This window comes from Typopeltis vanoorti, chromosome 10 (assembly GCF_054136105.1).
Source record: "Typopeltis vanoorti isolate ZY-2024b chromosome 10, IOZ_Tvanoo_1.0, whole genome shotgun sequence".
NCBI lineage: Eukaryota > Metazoa > Arthropoda > Arachnida > Uropygi > Thelyphonidae > Typopeltis > Typopeltis vanoorti.
The window spans coordinates 32,611,741-32,633,616 of record NC_143558.1 but is presented as its reverse complement, the minus strand read 5'-3'; the positions used below and the strand labels follow the sequence as shown (position 1 = coordinate 32,633,616).

General features: G+C 35.4%; 1 protein-coding gene across 4 annotated transcripts in view; it reads left to right on the top strand.

Annotated features, from left to right (window-relative positions):
• Window positions 1–21,876, top strand: part of LOC150102312 (cyclin-dependent kinase-like 4) — a 296,960-nt gene that overhangs the window by 240,889 nt on the left and 34,195 nt on the right. For all 4 annotated transcript variants that reach the window (XM_090399039.1, XM_090399038.1, XM_090399040.1 and 1 more), the window contains one exon: window positions 15,591–15,725. In XM_090399039.1, the coding sequence (XP_090255165.1) occupies window positions 15,591–15,725 (135 nt within the window). The remainder of the gene's footprint in view (window positions 1–15,590; window positions 15,726–21,876) is intronic.

Below are 21,876 nucleotides of genomic sequence, written 5' to 3'. Positions count from 1 at the left end.
CCTCTGTGCTCCCTGGTTTATAGCCACACCCCAATAAATATCCTGTTTTGGGCACTTCTACCTCACACCATACGCTTTCAAATATATTTTCATATATATATATATATATATATATATATATCTATATTTATTGTTTTATTATTTTATTTTTTCAGTAAAGAAGACTAAATATAAAATTTAATATTTCTTAGTGTCATAAAATATTAGTATTGGAAATAAAGGTAAAGATGGTATTGACGCCACAGATGGAAAATTTAGCATATGCTGATTTACATCATTTTGATAGTATTTACGTAATTTTTTTATCATTTTCTTTAATATAATTACTCAAAATTTCGCCTATGATCTTAAACTAGCTCTGCAAACAATAGCAGCATACAAGATGTCTTTACTATGCAGGAAAAGTGCAGTGATTTTCAATATACACATGTATTCAAAAACTGAAACATCTCACCTTCTGAATTTGTTCAGGTAAAAAATATATCACACCTGGATATATTTTTTTATCTAAATGTACAGAACAGAAAAATAGTGAACGGTTAGAAGAATAAATATTCTTAAATATTGTGCCCTTTTTCCCTAACTATTCTTAAATATTTTATTCTGCCTAATAACTATTCTAATTAAAAAAAAAAAAAAAAATCAGCTAACGCCTTTTTATTCCCGTATATACGGGAGTAGGCGAGGCCATTTAGCCCTATCTAACTTTTGGAGACTGAGTGGGCAGTTCAATCTCCACTGGTACCCAATCAGAGACAGATGGCCCAAGGCTATCACTAATTAAGCGGTACGCAGTGAAGAGAGACGGCTCAAATGTGCCGCCATCTCGTGGTCTCTAACCCTAACACAATATATTTAATGTCTGAAATAATGTGGGTTCTACGGTCGATTTTCTTGAATTTACAGGACGAAAAACCCGAGTTTCCGGGAGGAAAAACCTGCTTGCCCGTGCCAGAGATCGACTAACTCGGGAACCGGTCGAAAAAAGGCTTAGAAAAATTTCCTCTAGTCGCCGACCAGACTCGAAACCAAGACTTCCTTCGTGCGGCCTAGCGCGGTGGTGTGCAAACGCCACATCCACTGAGCTACACAGGCTCCTATTCTAATTATTGGAAGTTTATTTTTAGGAAGTTTATTTTTCACTTGGTTGGACTATAATAAATTTAGTTTAATCCTTTTTCCAAGTGTAAGCAAACAAAGTTTGCGCCTGAAAATATCTTCAGGACTGGGGTAAGGTAGTGCAACACCAGGCAACTCGGAGCAAAGGTGGACCAAGCTCTCATCACTCCTTGTCTCAGTATCTCCCATAATGCAAAGCACATCTCCTTGCGGACATGTATATTGCTATGCATTAAGGGAAGGACCACTACCCATGGGTTTGCCTCCCACTGACGAGACCTCAATAAAGATTGAATATGGGTAGTGGCCCTTCCCTTAATGCATAGCAGAATACATGTCCGCAAGGAGATGTGCTTTTCATTATGGGAGATACTGAGACAAGGAGTGGTGAGAGCTTGGTCCACCTTTGCTCAGAGTTTCCTGGTGTTGCACTACCTTACCCCAGTCCTGAAGATATTTTCAGGTGCACTCAGGCAATGCATTCCACTCTCCATGCAAAGACCCTACTCCTCACTCCTCTGCTCACAGCCACTTATACAGTTTCCAGTGATGGCCTCTTGTTCTACCCCCACCCTCTCCCATTCTATGAAAAATCTCTTCCATGTCAACCTGATAACAATCCCTGACTAGCTTATATGTCTCAATCATATCCCTTCTCTTCCTCCTATTCACGAGGTTCTGCAACTTACATTCCCTCAGTCTGTCCTCAAACTCCACCTTTGTGAATCTTCTCTAGACCCTTTCTAACATATTCTCATCACCATGAAATCCTGGCAACCAAATCTATGCACAATAATCCATATGAGGCCTGATCAAAGCCTGCCTTATACAGTGGCATCATAACTTCTATTTCTGCATGTCAGGGCCCTCTGCATCATTGCCATTATCCAATGTAATATCTTCACAACTTATGCAATGTTGGACGTGCATTTCAGGTCCTTGTCCACCATCACTCTTAGATCTCTCATCTCCTCTACTTTCTTTAAAGTTTCCCCCACTAAGTGTATATTTTGCATCCCATCGTTGCTTACCAAATCTCAAAACCTTGAACTTTGCAACATTGAAGTGAACGCTCCACTTACCTGCCCATTCGTGCAATCCATTAAAGTCCTCTTGTGAGGCCATAACACAACATAACATGATGAAGTAAATATTGTTAGTATACTTATCAATATGATAGAACAGTCATAATAGCTGTATAATAATTGAGTAAATGAGAAGATTGTGCAGAAGAAATGGTGTGCAGTTTATAGATGTATGGAGTGAATTTGATGAATTAAAGACTTGTTTATGCTTGATGGATAGTGTTTGAAATTTTGGAGTTAGATGTTTGGAGAAAGTGTTGATAGGTTGGAAGTGCAAAATCAGGAAAACTAGAGATAGCGGGGGGGGGGGATGCAATCATACATGTGTGTTCTACTAAGGCCACTCCTCTTAAATTTGTATAATGATATAGAGAAATATTTAAGGGTGTTCATTCAGTTATTTGCTGGTGATGCAAAACTGAGGAGAGCAATAGTTGATAAAGGTGATGTAAATATCCTGCAGGAAGATTTAAATAAACTGGCAGTGTGGGCAAAGGACAATATTATCAATTGAATGTTGCAGAATTTAAGGTAATGCACTTTGAGATAAAAAGATTATGTACTTTGTATGATATTGATAGTACTGGATTACAGGAAATTGGTTAAGCTAGGGATTTGGAGATGATGGTGGATAGAAATTTGAACTTCAGAAGAAATATTGCAAAATAGCTCAGAGGATTGCTTAGATGTTGAAGAACACATTGAAGTAAAGATAGGAAGGTTATTATCCTACTTTATAAAGCTGTGATTTGGCTGCATCTTTACTACTGTGCACAGATTCAGTCATCTGGATATCTCGAGGATCAGGAGGTGGTGGCAAGGATTCAGAGATGAGTGACCAAACTGGGAATATGTCTGTGGAATGCTCCCTATGAGGATAGATTGAAGATTTATAGGTTGCAGAGTTTAGTTGACAGGTGTCGGAGAGGGGACATGATAGAGACTTATAAAGATACTAAAGAGGTTCTATAAGATTGACACAAAAGAAATTTTTCAATATATGATGAGTAGGGAGAGAACAAGGGATTACCCCTGGAAGATGTATAAGAGTGTAATTAGTAAGAAGTGTGCAGACAAGATTCTTTGCTTGGAGAGAGAGTGGCAAATGAGTAGAATGGATTGCCAGAAGTACTTGTGAGTGTCCTCACGGTGAATGCATTTAAGGAGGGATACGATAGGTATTGTGTGAATGGTTAGTGTGTGTACCCCATGATGAGTCTTTTGACACCATGGAGATACCCATATAATAATAATACAGAGTGATTCAAAAGTTTCCATATTTTTGAATCACTAATAAAAATAAACATTATTTCCATAATGTTTATTTTTTCTGTTTTTACTCTTCTAAAATGTCTTTGTCTAAAGAAGAGCATATAAAAATCATTCTTCTGCCTTAATAAGGAAGCTTTTGCAAGGTTGCAATGGCATTTAACAGGAGGCATGGCAATCACATCACACATGATGCTGTTGTCAAAGTTATTGAAAAGTTCAGAACTACAGGAAGTGTTGTTGAAGTGCTGGAAGCATTTGCAAAGAGTCTCTCCCCCAAAAAAACAACAGTTGCTGCAGAAATCACTATCATTCACAAGTATCATCTGTATCATGAAAAAGCACAAATAGCATCCATACAAAATATGAACATGCCGTCATCTTAGTAAAGATGACGAGAACAGGTGGATGAAATTTTGAGAATGGGCAGTAAACAAATTAGATGGTGACACAAACTTCTCATCTGGGATCTTGTTTGCTGATGATGCCAGTTTTTAAGTTAATGGAGAAGTTAATCAATAGAACCTACATTACTGGAGAGAAGTGATACTAACCCATACTGGATGAGTGTTTCTCAGTAATGCAAGGTACAAGAAATCTGATGATTTGGGGCAGGATATGGCAAAAGGTAACTGTCAGACCTTTTTCTATGACTAAAAATATGCTACAAAACACGATCTTGCCATCTCTGCTAAATGAGGACAGAGAATTTTCCAACATATTTCCAACATTGGGCACCATCTCATTATGGTAACCATACTGGTTTGATCAGCAGTTTTGGATTCCTGGATTGCTCGCTGTGGTCCTGTGGAATGGCATTTGAGGTCCTAAGACCTCACCTCGCTTCATTTTTACTTGTAGAGGTACTTGAAGGTCATCGTATATTAGGAAAAGATACAAAACATGAATCGCCTAAAGGAATGCATTCGAATACAATTACAACTATAACACTAGATATGTTAACGCAAGTTTGCTGTGAGTGAGAGAGAGAGATGCATCTGTATATTTTCAAAAGAATAGCAACCATACGTATCATGTTTCGTGAATAATAACAATTTATTAAAAAAGTTACCATTTTCCTTATGTACGGAGACTTTTCAATCACCTTGTAATAATAATAATAATTTTATTAATTATATGAAGAGCCAAAAGGCTTCAATTCGGCGACATAAACTTATTTAAGTTAAGGAATATTACATCCCATATTGTTTCATAGCCGAATAAGAAACTCAAAGAGTTTCATGCCGAATATAGTAAATATATAAAGTTTGGCAAGTCCAAGCGTAAGCATATACCTGGATAGTGTTACAACTGACCCTTTAGGGAGTGCAACACTGAGGCAACTCATGGTAAGGGTTGAGCAAGCTCCGATCACTATTCTTGATATTTTCCCATAATGTGAAACCCAGCTCTTAGGAACTGTATTACTGTTCTACATTATGAGTGAGAGAATGTCACTACCCAGACTGGTTTCAACCTTTATTGAGGTCTCATCACTGAGTAGGTAGACCTAGAAATACCAAGTTCATAGCAAACAGAACTTACATATACCCTACAATGAGAATTGCCAAGAAGGGGTCCTAATAAATTATTAATTATATGAAAAGCTAAAAGGCTTCAATTCGGCGACATAAACTTATTTAAGTTAAGGGATATTACATCCCATATTGTTTCATAGCCGAATAAGAAACTCAAAGAGTTTCATGCCGAATATAGTAAATATATAAAGTTCGGCGAGTCCAAGCGTTAGGTCTACCTACTCACTGATGAGACCTCAGTAAAGGTTGAAACCGGTCTGGGTAGTGACGTTCTCTCACTCATAATGTAGAACAGTAATACAGCTCCTAGGAGCTGGGTTTTGCATTATGGGGATATATCAAGAATAGTCATCGGAGCTTGCTCCACTCTTACCATGAGTTGCCTCAGTGTTGCACTCCCTAAAAGGTCAGTTGTGTTGGATTCTGATAATATAGAGATTGGAGTAATTATTATTTGCTTCAGAATCCAACATGATTTTCCATCACATAGGCTAGACTTGTAAATATTATTTAATGTAATTCACTTGTTTATAATTTAATATTCATATAACTACCTTTAATTTTATCTAATATTTAATTAATTAATCAAAGATATATGTATTAATAATGAAAAGACTGTATTAAATATTATTAAGCTATTTTATTCATTACTATATTAATATTATAAGAACTTGTATTTGATAATTTAACTGTGCATTAATTGAAACGTAAATATTCTTTATTTATTCCTATTTGCAGAAGTTTAACGTTATGCAATACCTCAATTTTATTATATTTTGTTTGGTTGTCATGGAGACGTATGTAAGTGAGCGAGCACGTTATGGAACACCACCTGAGGAGAAGGCTTATTGAAAAGAGTTTTAGAAAGAAATCACGAGAAGGAAGAACGGATATATAAGCGACGAACGCTGAAATTATTAATTAATTAAGAGAGAGAGAAAGGAGAGGATTGGCATTAGGTTGTAATCGGAGCATTCAGCATTCGGGAATCACAGTGCGATAATAGTGAGTCAGCAAGTCACTCAAGCAGCTAATAAAGTCTACTAGTCGAGAAGCAGTTAGCTAATAAGTTGTAGAATAACAATTATAGCTACGGAAAACAGCTGAGAGACTGTTCATTAGACTAGCGATACCGACCTGTCAAGGACACACAGAATCTTGAAATAAAGCATCGAGTAACTAGAGAATAGTAGAGGCTGTAAAATTGAAGTTTACCGTTAGCTGTGTTTAGAATTGTAGTGTCTAATGAATTAATGGAATGCCGGAAGAGTGAACAGCTGTGCATATGAAACCTCAAGTTAAGGAATTATTATTTGTTGCCTTATTTCATGAGTAATCAGTAGTACTTTATGCAACAACTTTTGTTTATGTGTATAGTGACCGATGATTAATTCAGTTATTGCTTAGAAGATTTATTTAATTAGTGCCGAATACTGTTTAAAGTTTTTACAGTTATAAAATGTGTTTGCGTATAAGTAGATGAAGAAAAAAGATTATCGGTAAGATTATTCCAACCATTAATATTTCTATACAGAGAAGTGTGTGTTTCATCTTAGAATTTCCTTATACTAACAGTAACTATTGCGGAGAATTAGCTGAAGTGTAAAATTAAAAGTGTTTGTTTGTGAAGAGGTGTTACTGTAATTTTTATTGTATTTGAAACTTAAAGAACTATGAGATATTGATGTGAATGATCATTAAGGAACTTTATTAAATAGTTAAAAGGAACTGTGAGAAGACTGTAGTAGAGATAACAGATTTACCATTGTCTGAGTTTGTATGATTGTACTTATCAGAGAAGCTAAAATGTTTGTGATATCTTAATTACTGATTTGAACTTAAGTGTAAAATTTGTGATTCTAAAATTAAATGTTTGTTTTTGTTAATCAAAAGTTGTATTTTGTCTGAATCTCTTTTACTGCACCATTCATAAAATATTCGAACCAAAGCGGGTAAATTGAGTAAGTTAAATATACTCGGCCAGTATATATATTAATAACATATTAAGGAGAAATAGTTGAGGGTTGATTTTTCTTCAATTCTTGAACTAATTCAGATATAGAGTGGTGCAGTCTATAAATATAAATTTTCTCTATATTTGTATTAGAAATCAACTAGCAACTATTTTTTGTTTAAGAACATCGTAGTGACTAACATGTCAGATCCAAAGTATAGATTGAGAAGAAGTAGGATCCAACAAAATTTATATTTATAGACTGCGCCACTCTATATCTGAATTAGTTCAAGAATTGAAATTTTTAGTATCCAGGGCTTCCACCATTCTATCCAATTTAGTCAAAATTGGTTTATTTTGCCTCTCAACTTCCAGTTTGGCTACTTCGCTAACATAATCTGCTGTGGGATTGAAGTTCTCTTGAAATCCTATAGTTATTTCTGTCAATTTTTTCATTACTTCATCTAACTTATTATTCATTGGCTGTTGTAACTTTTCTACCTCCTGGTGAACAAAGTCTTGTACTTCCTTGAATAACTTCTTGTTGGTTTGCTCATTTGTCTCAGACATGCAGTTATAATTAATAGATTTCTCTTTAATAATTTTCTTTTCATCTTCTTTCCTTCTATTCTCTTTTGAAGATTTATTTAAACCTAGGGAACAATCAGTTTTTTTCTGCTGTGTTTACAAGGCCTATATTGGATGAGGGACAAAGGTCTCCAATCATCTGTTCCTTTTCCTTGACAGCTACAAGGCATTCCTCTAGTGAGGTTATCTTCTTCTTGTAGGCTGTCTCCCTCAGTTCTTGCCTAACACCTTGTCTAAAGTGTTGATAAACTGCCCAATCCAAATGAGGTTTGTCTTCATTGGATACATTCAAACTATTAGAGAGAGTTAGTAAACGATTGTAGAAATCAGCAACACTTTCTTTGTCCTTCTGTGTAATCCTCTGCAGCTTCCATAAATTTGGTCCAACACTCCTCTGTTTACAAAATTGAGATAGTAAGGCTTCTTTAAATTTCTTGTACTCAAATGTTTCTCTAAGTATAGGAGATGAGAAAAAATATGTTTTAGCTTTACCAATTAGCTTGTTTCTAAGTAATACCAACAACTGAAAGTCCGTCCAACGTGCTGTTTCTCTGAGTTTCTCAATAAAAGTAAAAAATGATAACACATCATCAGAGTCTTCTCCTGAAAACTGGGGAACTACCTGTTGGGGATTCACACTTCTGAAAAATTCTTCATCTTCCATTTTTGAGCTAGATGCAACAGCCATACTAATCTATTAACAACAAAATTTTAAAAAAATTCAGAATTCCAAAATAACTTCTATGTTTGCCTGATTCTAGTTTACAACCAATTCACTTCATTCACTTAATTTATTTTCAAGGTTCTTGGGATCACCTTTTTTTTTTTTTTTAATACTCTTATAAAATTTAATACTTAATATTACAATCTTTATTAATGAATTCAAATCCTGTCGACTGCATCATTTTGTTGGATCCTACTTCTTCTCAATCTATACTTTGGATCCGACATGTTAGTCACTACGATGTTCTTAAACAAAAATAGTTGCTAGTTGATTTCTAATACAAATATAGAGAAAATTTATATTTATAGACTGCGCCACTCTATATTTGAATTAGTTCAAGAATAGAAGAAAAATCAACCCTCAACTATTTCTCCTTAATATGTTATTAATATATATACTGGCCGAGTATATTTAACTTACTCAATTTACCCGCTTTGGTTCGAATATTTTATGAATGGTGCAGTAAAAGAGATTCAGGCAAAATACAACTTTTGATTAACAAAAACAAACATCTAATTTTAGAATCATAAATTTTACACTTAAGTTCAAATCAGTAATTAAGATATCACAAACATTTTAGCTTCTCTGATAAGTACAATCATACAAACTCAGACAATGGTAAATCTGTTATCTCTAGTACAGTCTTCTCACAGTTCCTTTTAACTATTTAATAAAGTTCCTTAATGATCATTCACATCAATATCTCATAGTTCTTTAAGTTTCAAATACAATAAAAATTACAGTAACACCTCTTCACAAACAAACACTTTTAATTTTACACTTCAGCTGATTCTCCGCAATAGTTACTGTTAGTATAAGGAAATTCTAGGATGAAACTCACACACTTCTCTGTATAGAAATATTAATGGTTGGAATAATCTTACCGATAATCTTTTTTCTTCATCTACTTATACGCAAACACTTTTTATAACTGTAAACACTTAAACAGTATTCGGCACTCATTAAATAAATCTTCTAAGCAATAACTGAATTAAGCATCGGTCACTATACACATAAACAAACGTTCTTGCATGAAGTACTACTGATTACTCATGAATTAAGGCAATACACAATAATTCCTTATCTTGAAGTTTTATATGCACAGTTGTTCATTCCTCCTGCATTCAAATAATTCTTTAAGCACTATAATTCTAAACACAGCTAATGGTAAACTGTATTTTACAGCCTCTACTATTCTCTAGTTACTCGATGCTTTATTTCAAGATTCTGTGTGTCCTTGACAGGTCGGCCCTGAAATTAAATCTCAACTCAAGTATTGCTAGTCTATTTAGTAGTCACTCAGCTGTCTTCTGTAGCTATAATTGTTATTCTACAACTTATTAGCTAACCGCCTCTCGACTAGTAGACTTTATTTAGCTGCTTGAGTGACTTGCCGACTCGCTATTATCGCACTGTGATTCCCGAATGCCGAATGCTCCGATTCCAACCTAATGCCAGTCCTCTCCTTTCTCTCTCACTCTTAATTCCTTAATAATTTCAGCATTCATCGCTTATATATCCATTCTTCCCACCTAAATTATTCTTGTGATGTCTTTCTAAAACTCTTTTCAATAAACCTTCTCCTCAGATGGTGTTCCAAAACGTGCTCACTCACTTACATACGTCTCTATGACAACCAAACAAAATATAATAAAATTGAGGTATTGCATAACTCTAAACTTCTACAAATAGGAATAAATAAAGAATATTTACCTTTCAATTAATGCACAGTTAAATTATCAAATACAAATTCTTATAATATTAATATAGTAATGAATAAAATAGCTTAATAATATTTAATACAGTCTTTTCATTATTAATACATATATCTTTGATTAATTAATTAAATATTAGATAAAATTAAAGGTAGTTATATGAATATTAAATTATAAACAAGTGAATTACATTAAATAATATTTACATGTGTAGCCTATGTGTTGGAAGATCATGTTGGATTTTGAAACAAATAATAATTACTCCAATCTCTATATAATCAGAATCCAACAGGTGTAACACTATCCAGGTATTTGCTTACACTTGGACTCGCCGAACTGTATATATTTACTATATTCGGCATGAAACTCTTTGAATTTCTTATTCGGCTATGAAACAATATGGGATGTAATGTCCATTAACTTAAATAATAATTTTATTATTATATTTTATTTTAATAATAATAATAATAATTGCAGCTTGCATTTTATAATCTTCTGCATTATATTCTCCTTTGATTGTATCATCCAATAGAGCTCTTCATTTGTGACTTTCTGTACCTATCCTATTCTTAGAATCTTCCTGTAACAAGTTCTTTCAAATGCCAAAATTCTTTTTCTTGATTCCTTATTTATTGCCCATGTTTTGCAAGGTTGCAGTGGAATTTAACAGGTGGCATGGCAAGCACATCACACATGACTCTGTTGGCAAAGTTACTGAGAATTTCAGAACGACAGGAAGTGTTATCGAAGTGCATCCATGCACCCAGCTTAATATCCATTCCCATTTGTTCCACCTTATGTGATAGTTTTTCATGTGATATTCTGTTAAATGCCTTTTTCAAACTCCAGCAGTATCATGGTATAACCATTTCCTATTCCAGTTCTGCTGCCACTTTATTATAAAATGTTAATAAATCATAATCATTGTGATAATCAATACTGAAAGCTGATTTCTCAGCTTATCATAATCACCTGATTTGTAATTCCACATATATCCCTTCTTAACAGAAAATTCTGCATGTAGTCTTGACATAAATTAATTATTTTTGGGAGATTGTCAGATATGCAGAATTTTCTGTTAAGAAGAGATATATGTGGAATTACAAAGCAGGTGATTATGACAAGTTGAGAAGTCAGCTTTCAGTAGTGCCATGACAAGAATTTGGAGGGAAGAGATGTTAGTGATGCATGAGAGGTGGTCATGGGTTTGAAGAAAGCAGTTTCAGAATGTATATCCCAAGTTAGAAGGATAAATCAGGTAGTAGTTAGATAGATGAATAGCATTGTTAAGCACGAGTTGCAGACAAAGAAAACATTGTAGACAGAATATAAAGAAAAAGCAATTTACATGCCCATGAGCAGTACAAGGCACAGGTAAAAAGGATGATCTGTATCGTAAAGAAGGCCAAAGCTAATTATGAAAGATAGGCATTCACATAGGTCACAGTCACCTTAAACAATCATATTTACTGAAGGCTGATGACACACCTGTGTGTGAACAATGCAACATGCATCTGACCATTTGTCATGTTCTAGTGGAGAAATGAATGAATTTTTTATTAATCTGCCTGCACTACATACACTCAGGCAGAACTTATCAGACTCAGACAAATTGCATGAAGTTTTTAGCTGCTTAAAAATAATTAATTTATACAAAATTTATATAAAATTTATAATTAATTGATTATTAATTCTATTTATATCTAGATACTGGCTTAACTTAATTTTTTTTTAATTTATTAATTTATCTCTCTATTACTGTTTATTATTATCTTGAGTACTGCTGTAACTTTTGGTTTGTGCAGTACAGCACAAATGGCAATAAGATGCTAATCAACCAACCAGCCATTGCATGGCTTTTGCATTTTCTCAGACCACTGATATATAGCAGCAACTAACAATATATTTTGTCATATTGGGTTCTAATTTCTCACCAGATAGCCTCAGATGAATCATCTCCTTCAGACCTAAAATGCTTCTTAATTTCTGTTTTTGTTGGTTGAATTTCTTCAGCCATCATCAGTAATACTCCTCCTCTTCCTCTTGTCCTTTTTCCTCTGTCCTCTCTGAACAGTGTCTCTTACATTTTATTCCTATAACTATATCACTTTTCTGCCAACCTGGTCTTACTAATGCTGATAGTTTTTTGCCAATCAAGCTGACCATTGCCAAAAACTCCCCAGCTTCATTACTAATACTAATACCATGCACATGCGTTTTAACATCCCCTTGGGCCCACAGTTACCTTTGTGTAATGTCATCATCAGCCTGTTCAGATTCAAAACTTGAGAAATTGTACACAGCCATTCATGATAATTTCTCCACTTGCACTCATTTAATTTAACGTAAGGTTTGAATGTGGTGCAAAGGCCATGTTTCGTTAGTACTTTGGCTATCTTTTCTGATGTACCTCTGACATAGGGAATAAAAATGTTATTGTTGTGTTCCTGTGTATATTTGAGGAGGGAGAAGTAATGGCTATGTAGTATTTTATCTATTTTGTAGGAATTGAAGCCGTTGAGGCCAAGAAAGTATGGCGCAGATATTTGAGTTCTATGGACATGGCTGTATCATTAGAACAAATGGCTCTGACAAATGCTGCATTTGCCAGAGCCATTCTGATACCTCTTCCAGAGGCACTGGCAGAGGTATATCAAAAAAAAAGATAGCCAAAGTACTAATGAAACATGGCTTTGGCACCACATTCAAACCTCATGTTAAATTAGCAACTCTGATCTGCCTGCCTAAGGATAAATTTCACCCTCTAGCACAGCACATCCTAGAGTGTATTAAGTTCCTTGTGACTGTGACTTGGCAGACAGGAAGATCTGTTAACATCCACCTGGAAGAACATAAAAAATAAATTCGCTACCATTATTATGGCAAGTCAAGACCACGCATTGGACACCCCTCTACAAAGGATTAGATGGAAGAAAAGTAATTTGCTATTTAGAAATCATTACAGATCCGAAAGATTCCTTTTTGAGTCAGCCATGGCTATGAAGAATTCTCCTAACCTGAACAAATATGGTTGCATTAATTTGCCAAAAAGTTGGGAGACTATTATCTTAAGAGCAACTTCCACATAGCTAGACTTTTTTTTTTTACACCATTAGAGGGTTTCAAAATAGGACTTGAGATCTCTTGTCCGGTACAATTGTCTTTCACTTACTCACTGTTGTATGTACATGCTGTGTTGTGCTTTGATGATGCTGATTTGAAATTCAGCGAAATATAAGCAAGTTAATAAAACATCATCTTTTTATAAAATAGTTCATTTGGTGTTGTTAATATCATTGTTAAAATAAGTCATGAATAACCATCAACACCTAAGTTTATATGTTAGATTTACAGAGTTTGGTGGATAAAAGATGAAGGGATAAAATGATTGAGATATTTAAATTTTGAGAGGTATTTACACGATTGACACAGGAGAGATTTTTATATAGTAGAACAAGGGGAAGGATATGAGGTCATCCCTGGAACTTTTGAAAGGAAGTGGTGAATAGTAAGTAGCTGTTTATGTGTGGAGGATGCTTGGACCATGAAATTCTTTGCCTGATAGAGTGAAGAATGTACAAATTGTAAATGGGTTTAAGGAGTGGTATGACAGACTGGGTTGTCTAAGATGGGCCTCCTGCAATGAGTTATGACTCCATGGAATCAGGTATAATAATAATGACCTCCTCTCTGGGCAATTTTTACTCATTCATGCAAAATTCCTTAGATTCCCTTGTTTGTGATAACTTTATACAATTTTTAGGTATGACTTCTTAGCTGTATTCTTTCTCCTTTTATGGTCTCTTAAAATCTTGAACATCTTTCTGATAATCTCCTCTTGACAAATTATTTCAATCGATATTCACTTTGTCTCTTCTTATTAAAAGGTAGACGACTATTGGTAAATTTAGTTTAATCCTTTATCCAAGTGTGAGCAAACAAAGTTTGCACCTGAAAATATCTTCAGGACTGGGGTAAGGTAGTACAATACCAGGCAACTCGTAGCAAAGGTGGACCAAGCTAACATCACTCCTATCTCAGTATCTCCCATAATGCAAAACACATCTCCTTGCGGACTTTTGCTACGAGTTTCCAGGTGTTGTACTACCTTACCTCAGTCCTGAAGATATTTTCAGGTGCAAACTTTGTTTGCTCACACTTGGATAAAGGATTAAACTAAATTTATTATAGTCTAACCAAGTGAAAAATAAACTTTCAAGACTATCGGTCTTCTATCTTTTATGTACATTATGTTCATCAATCTGTACAGCCTCATGCTCAACATTGATATCTTTGTTGTTTCTATTAAATCTTTTAGTTTCCTTACTCCTTGAAATCTAGATGTATGGACCTGTTTGGTGTAGTCCAGTTGCAGTCAGATCAGTGCTTTTTACTGAAAAAAACTTTCTTATTATCCTTTTTTTTAGCCATGCTATTGCATTACTGACTGTGGTAGTTATTTTATAATTTTTATTTATTAGAAATATCATCTTCATTTTTGCCATGTTTGATTCCCTGTCTACTGACACTCTAAACAATAGAATGAGAACACTTCAAATGTTCTTTTCTTCTCCTCTTTCTGCAATATTATCTGATCCGTATATTGAAACAACTTTATTTCTAAATTTCATAGCGCAGAACATTACTTAGTTAAACTGTTTTTCCATTTAGCTGCTGACACTGCCAATCTGTTTAGATGCTCTTGAAAGGTTACTATTAGCATTATTTTCTAATAACCTTTTCAAATTTATAACATCTTCAAATAACAGAAGATTCTCCTCTTCCCCAAGCCATTTGCAGTATTATTACATATAGATTGAATAGTAGTGGCCTAATGATAGAACCATGGAACTCTTGACAGTCTCTTCCAAAAACACTGCTGCTCTGTACAAACTCTTAGCTGTCTGTGACATAGCCAGTCTTCTATCTTGTCTGCTATTTAAATTTGACTTTAAATGTTGCTGTTTCACAGAATACATATATCAATAAATTTTTGCTACATTTCTTTTCTGTATATAAAGAAATAATTTTATAATTTATCTAATACTTGGGTATTAGAAATATCCCCTTGATGAGTCTTTCGACTCCCTGGAGGCATAATGTAATAATAATAATACTGCCTGCCTTTATATAATAGACTAATGACCTAATATAACAAAGTAACCTCATCTTATAAACTTAATTTTTGGTAATGACAGGGCTGTTAATCTACTTCCATGATGTATGTGTGTGTGTGTGTGTGTGTGTGTGTGTGTGTGTGTGTGTGTGTGTGTGTGTGTGTGTGTGTGTTCATTGTTTAAGTTATGTTTTTTGCAGGAGTAAAAAACTTGTTTCAAGGAGGTAGATTTGTATATAAGACAAGCTAGCCTATATACTTATATTTATCTGAAAAGCCCATGTAATATTCCTAACAACGTAGGCAAGATTCATACCCAGGTCTTATAGCTGAAGTGCATTATTGTTACTGTGGTATGAAGTTGGTTTTATAATGTATATAATTTTTTTTTATTACTATAAATGATAAATATTTTAGTATATGTGTTGTAGCAAATATATAATATTACAATTATATAATAATTTTGTATGATGTTTTTACAGAGATGTTTAGATAAGGATCCACAGAAAAGATATACATGTGCTCAACTGTTACGGCATCAATATTTTGATAATTTTAAAATACCAGATGTGGATGCCATTGATGATATGCAGAGATTTAGAAGAGAAAGGTCAAAAGTAAGTAAATTAATGAAGCTATTAAGTTATAACTACTAGAATTTACATCCTGGTTGTACTGAGTGGATAGTACTGTCACTCTCCAACCAGTAGGCTATGAGTTCAAATGTCATTATTGTATGGCTTTTTGTGAATGTCTTTGAAGAGAGAGAGAAATTTCATTTCTCACCATCATTCTACTTATTGGGAGTTTGAAATTGCTAGGGAACCAAACAAAAATACCATATTTAGACCCTAAATTAAGATTTCTGAATTATCTAATCCTTACCTTATCCAGGATATTAATATAATGTGCTGATTAAGTTAAGGATTAGAAAACTCCCAGTAAGTAGGATGCTCACTTTTATCCTAATTATTGGCAGTGTGAAATGACTAGGAACCAAACAAAAGTACCATATTTAGTCCTTAGATTAGAATTTCTGAATTTTCGACCCTTAACTTACCTAGCAGTACTAATGTAGTAAATGTATATTGGAAGTTTATTTTTCACTTGGCTAAATAAATTTAGTTTAATCCTTTATCCAAGTGTAAGCAAACAAAGTTTGTGCCTGAAAATATCTTCAGGACTGAGGTAAGGTAGTGCAACACCAGGCAACTCCGAGCAAAGGTGGACCAAGCTCTCATCACTATTTGTCTCAGTATCTCCCATAATGCAAAACACATCTCCTTGCGGACATGTATATACTGCTATGCATTAAGGGAAGGGCCACTGCCCAGACCAGTTTCAACCTTTATTGAGGTCTCATCAGTGGGAGGCAGACCCAAATGTGGAGGTACTAAGGCAGAAGCAATAGGAGAGGTCATATTTATCTATAGGAGTTGCCAATAGGCTTACCACCTTATTGAATTACTTGTATAAAGGATTAAACTAAATTTATTATAGTCTAACCAAGTGAAAAATAAACTTCCAATATCTTTCTCTAAATCCAGAGTAATTCAATAATAAGGTGGTGCAACTGTTGGCTGGTACCAACAGGTGGTACACCTGTTACCTATAGGTGTACCGGTGGTACACATATAGGTAAATATGACCTCTCCTATTGCTTTTGCCTTAGTATCTCCACGTTTGGGTCTGCCTCCTACTTACGAGACCTCAATAAAAGTTGAAACCGGTCTGGATAGTGGCCCTTCCCTTAATGCATAGCAGTATATACATGTCCACAAGGAGATGTGCTTTGCATTATGGGAGATACTGAGACAAATAGTGATGAGAGCTTGGTCTACCTTTGCTCAGAGTTGCCTGGTGTTGCACTACCTTACCTCAGTCTTGAAGATATTTTCAGGCGCAAACTTTGTTTGCTTACACTTGGATAAAGGATTAAACTAAATTTATTATAGTAAATGTATAAATCTGTTCTTTGATAGAGTTATCATTGATAAAGTATAAAAAATTTCCTTTTGTAATGCTGTGAATGATTGGAATGCCATGCCTGAGAGTATGGTGTCTGCAAGGAGTTTGAATGTGTTTAAGACATGGTATGATGAGCTGTGTGTGCGTGATAAAAGGACCTCCCAGATGAGTCTTTGACTCCATTGAGGTCTTGGGGTAATAATAATATAAAGAATTGAAACATTTAAAGCAAGTCAGGTAATTTGGCTGAAGGTTTCTCATATCATTAGTCACTTCATTGATGTAGCTATTTCAGATAGTTTCTGAGGAAGTTTAAGAGTAAAAAAAAAGATCAAAATAATAATGTAGATTTTGTTGAGTTTTTTGGATTTTATAAATTTTGTTGCTTTTTCTTTGGAATATATCATATATGGCTATGGCCTTAAAAAACACCCAAAAAATCAAGTTTTTTTTTAATTATTACTTGAGGTGTTGTTCACATTGATAATCTAATATATGTAGGCGATTCACGAAACATTTTCATGCAATATTTATTCAAAAAAATAAAAATTTGAGAAACATTGACTTAGTTAACTGTCATGTCTTCTGCTGAAATGATGTAACTATAATCTCACTGCTTGAGTGGGATTCAAGAATGGGGAAAAATAATATTTTTAAAATTGACAAATAATTAAAAACATTTTGTAAACAAAAATAGTAAATGTATATTTTGCAAAATTTAATAAAATGTTCAACTTACAGTTTATTCTACTTGTGTTGTTGGCACCTTCCGTAAACTTATGACAGAGAAATAACTCAAGGTAAATCTTGCTTCTGGTATAAAACCTTGCTGAATGAACATATCATCGTAGTTAATGTAGGACACAACATAGCTGATGGGTCATTTCAAGGGGAATTATCTGGGGTGGGGGGGGCTAAAACTGTATAATTTTTGATTTTGGTGAAAGTGAGTTATTTTGTGATGGTAGAAAATATTTTTTTAAGGATTTTTCCTTATTAATTATGATGGTCATTTCTATACAGCAGATCCACAGACTTTTCATGATTTCAGAGGGTTCTAAAATTATTATTATGTAATACCTCCAGGGAGTCCAAAGACTCATCGAGGGAGGGTATCAACTCTACAATTCTCCATCTCCACCACTACACCAACCACAACTACCTTCATCATCTACTGCTGACCACCACCACCACTAGTATTTTCACAGACAATCACATACATCCATGCCCATGACTGGATTCGAACCCACAGCCTTTTGGCTGGAGAGCGGATACGCTAACCACTCGGCCAACCAGGCTGGCAATTAATCACATCTTATATCAGATTGTTTAATTGCCGATTTCTTTTACTACCCTTTCAGTTCTCAAGATGTGTAATTTTTGATTTCTTATTTGCATGTGTAGACAAACTATTTATTTTTTCATAATGGCACCCCAGCTGCTTTAGGTGTTCCTGATGCTCTTTTTCCCTGATCCTAGATTCTTCATTTGAGAAATTCTGTAGTACTCAAGTGATAGCCTGCCTGGTTTGCTGAGCGGTTAGCATATCCGCTCTCCAGCCAAAAGGCTGCTGGTTCGAATCCCATGGTGGGCATGGATGTTTGTGATTGTCTGTGAAAATACTAGCTGTGGTGGTGGGCAGTAGATGGCGGTGTAGATGATGATTGCAAGTGAATTGAGTGGTTGAGTAGGTGCCCTCCCCCTCGTTGAGTCATTGGACTCCCTGGAGGTGTCATGTAATAATAAAATAATAATAACAATGATTGAAGTGTCAAGGTCTTCAATGAATTTTAGATGGAACTTGTACCATTATAACATTTATTAGACACGTATTCACAAGAATATAGTCATTTTATTACTGCAAATATTTCAACCATAACTAATAACATAACTAAATACTGATCTCATCATCATTCTCAAATGAGATGAAGACAACTTAGTGAATTTCAGTGCTATTAAAACATAGTTCTGTCTTGAAAGTTAATTTTTCACTTGGTTAGAGTATAATAAATTTAGTTTAATCCTTTATCCAAGTGTGAGCAAACAAAGTTTGTGCCTGAAAGTATCTTCAGGACTGGGGTAAGGTGGTACAACACCAGGGCAACTCGTTGCAAAGGTGGAGCAAGATACCAACATTCCTGTCTCAGTATCTTCTATAATGCAAAACACATCTCCTTGCGGATATGTCTAATGTTCTGCATTAAGGGAAGGGCCACTACCCAGACTAGTTTCGACCTTTATTGAGGTAGAATGGGAGTTCATGTCTCTCATCATAGGCCTTTGGAGAATAAAGCATGCTGAGGATCAGCAAACAGTAAGAGAGGAGAATAATGAAAGATAGAGTAGGATAGTAGGAGGTAAAAGAGGCCTCAGTCAACCTGTTTAGCCTTATTTGGCTAATTGGTCTGTGACACATATTCTCAATTTATCTGTTCAAAAAAAAAAGAAAATTTAAACATAAAAATTTTGACTAAAGTTCACTTATAAATTTATCCTTAATAATTTGGTCAGATCTATGACGGAGGTCCATTGACCCTGTTTTGAAAACAGTATTTTCAGTTAGAACTTTTTTTTTTTTTTTATAAATACATAAAAATTAAAGGACTTAAGGTCCGGTTAGTTGAACTGAATGGGAACAAAATAAGGAACTTACAGACCTTGTACCACTGGGACTTAGAATAGGGTAGAAGACTGGCCCGGGAGATGCCGCTCACAAGGAGCAGCACCGCCTTACAGTAAGCCTTCGCAGCCCGGGTTCTCAGATCTACCCCCCTTATTTGGAGTAAAGGAAACCGTGCCAGATAAAGCTTTGTGGCGAGGAAGAACAGAGTGGTTGTTACTTTTCCTAGGGAGAGTTAGGTGGAGTTTTGGAGATACTAAAGAAATATACAGGGCTTGATGCGTCCCTGTATTAGAAAGCATATTTTCGGTGGTTTGCAGTATTTGTTCACAAATTTAAAGTCGCCTAGTGGATGTCTCTCTTGCGCAAGAAATTTAGGAAGATAAAAAAAGAAACCTTTCCTTATTCGTGCATACATTAAATTTGCGTCCCATACCTGGGATTTTTTCCGTACCGTCCAGATGTGATACTTTAAGACGTTAATTAAAAAAATGGCGAATTTTTGGGTCTTGTTGACTGGTGGCGGGAATTGCAGGTGTATGACCTCTTCTAGTGATAGCATCGGGATTCCCAGTGCTGTGCTCAGTCTTTGCTAGACGCATTGGACTGGTGGGCAAAAATAAAAGAAATGCTCCACCGTTTCCACGCCCCGGCAGACATCACAAAAGGGATCGCACGGACTGGGTACGTATCTAGATTTAACCTGTTTCACCGGGAGCCGCCCATAAGCTATTCGCCAGGCCAGATCCCGATGAAAAGGCTGTCCCCAGCTATTCTTGATGTTTTTAAAGAGAATTTCATTGTTTGTCCCGAGGTTTGGTGTATCACGCCTGGAGAGTTGGAAGAAATCCCAGTATACTGCTTTGGGTTTGTGTGTGAGGATTTCTGTTCCTTTGTCTCTAAGTCCTGTGAGTGGTTTTACTAGTGTGCGGTACCACTTGGGCACAACCCTTGCACGGGGTCCAGCATAGTCCGTGGCTCCAAAGAGGGGGAGGAAAAGTCCTATAAAATATCTAATTAGGAGGCCTGAAATATGGTTCGAGTTTAAGGCCTTCCATACGGTTTTGAATGTATTTGCATAAAGCAAGCTTTTGAGGTCAGGCAGAGCGTTACCCCCCTTCTTCATGTTTTAGTTGCAGGTATTGTTTTTTAACCTCATGTTTTTTTTCATTCCAGAAGAAGTCTATGAGTTTTTTGGATAGTTGGTTTTCTTGTAGCAGTGTGATGCCTGTGATATTGACTGTGTGCATCAGCATTGGGGTAACGATTGTTTTTATCACTGTGGCTCTGCCATAAAAGGAGAAAAAGGTCGGTTTGAACAGACTTATCCTTTCCGTACTTATTTCCTGTAGTTTTTTAACTGGTAAAGCTAGCGACTCAGAAAAGGGACCTCGTAGTATTGTTAGCGGCTGCGTATGCAGCGTTAAACCGTAGGGAAGTCCGGTGTTATGGAAATTTCCAAAATTTTTGATTTTGGTTTTTTGCGCATTAACTCGGAGACCACTGACTATGCTGAATTTTTGCAGTATGTCAAGATAGTTGCAGATAGACTCAGAGTCTCTTAGTGTGGCCACTACATCATCTGCATATGCTATTATTTTGCACTGTCTGGAGACTTGGGGCAGTGGAATACCATTAATTGCAGGGGTGTTCTCTATTCTTTTGATGAGGGGTTCTAATGCTAGGGAGAAGAGAAGGGGGCTTAGTGGGCAGCCTTGCCTAACCCACTTTTTCCAGGTCGGTGGAGAGAAGTGCCAGGGGGTATTTTTTTTCCTTGGCCAGTCTGACTAGGTCTCTTAGCAGGAAGAGATTAAATTCCATAGATCTACCTGGGATTCCATAGACCTGTGAACTTGTTATTATGTTTTCTATTCCGCCCTTAATGCGTGTACAGATAATTTTTGCGAAAAGTTTATAGTCTAGGTTAGTTAAGGAGATAGGACGCCAGTTATTTGACAAGGTCCGATCTCGGACTTTTTTGGGGATAAAGATTGTATAGCTCTTAGCGAATTCCTCGGGGATGTTTCCCGAAGTGAGGAATTCGTTAAAGATCTTTACTAGTGCTGGCAGTACAAGGTCCCAGATAGATCTATAGAATTCTATCCCCAGTCCGTCTGGCCCTGGGGTCTTTTTTGTCTTCATCGTTTTGCACGTAGTTTTTATTTCAGCTGCAGTTATCA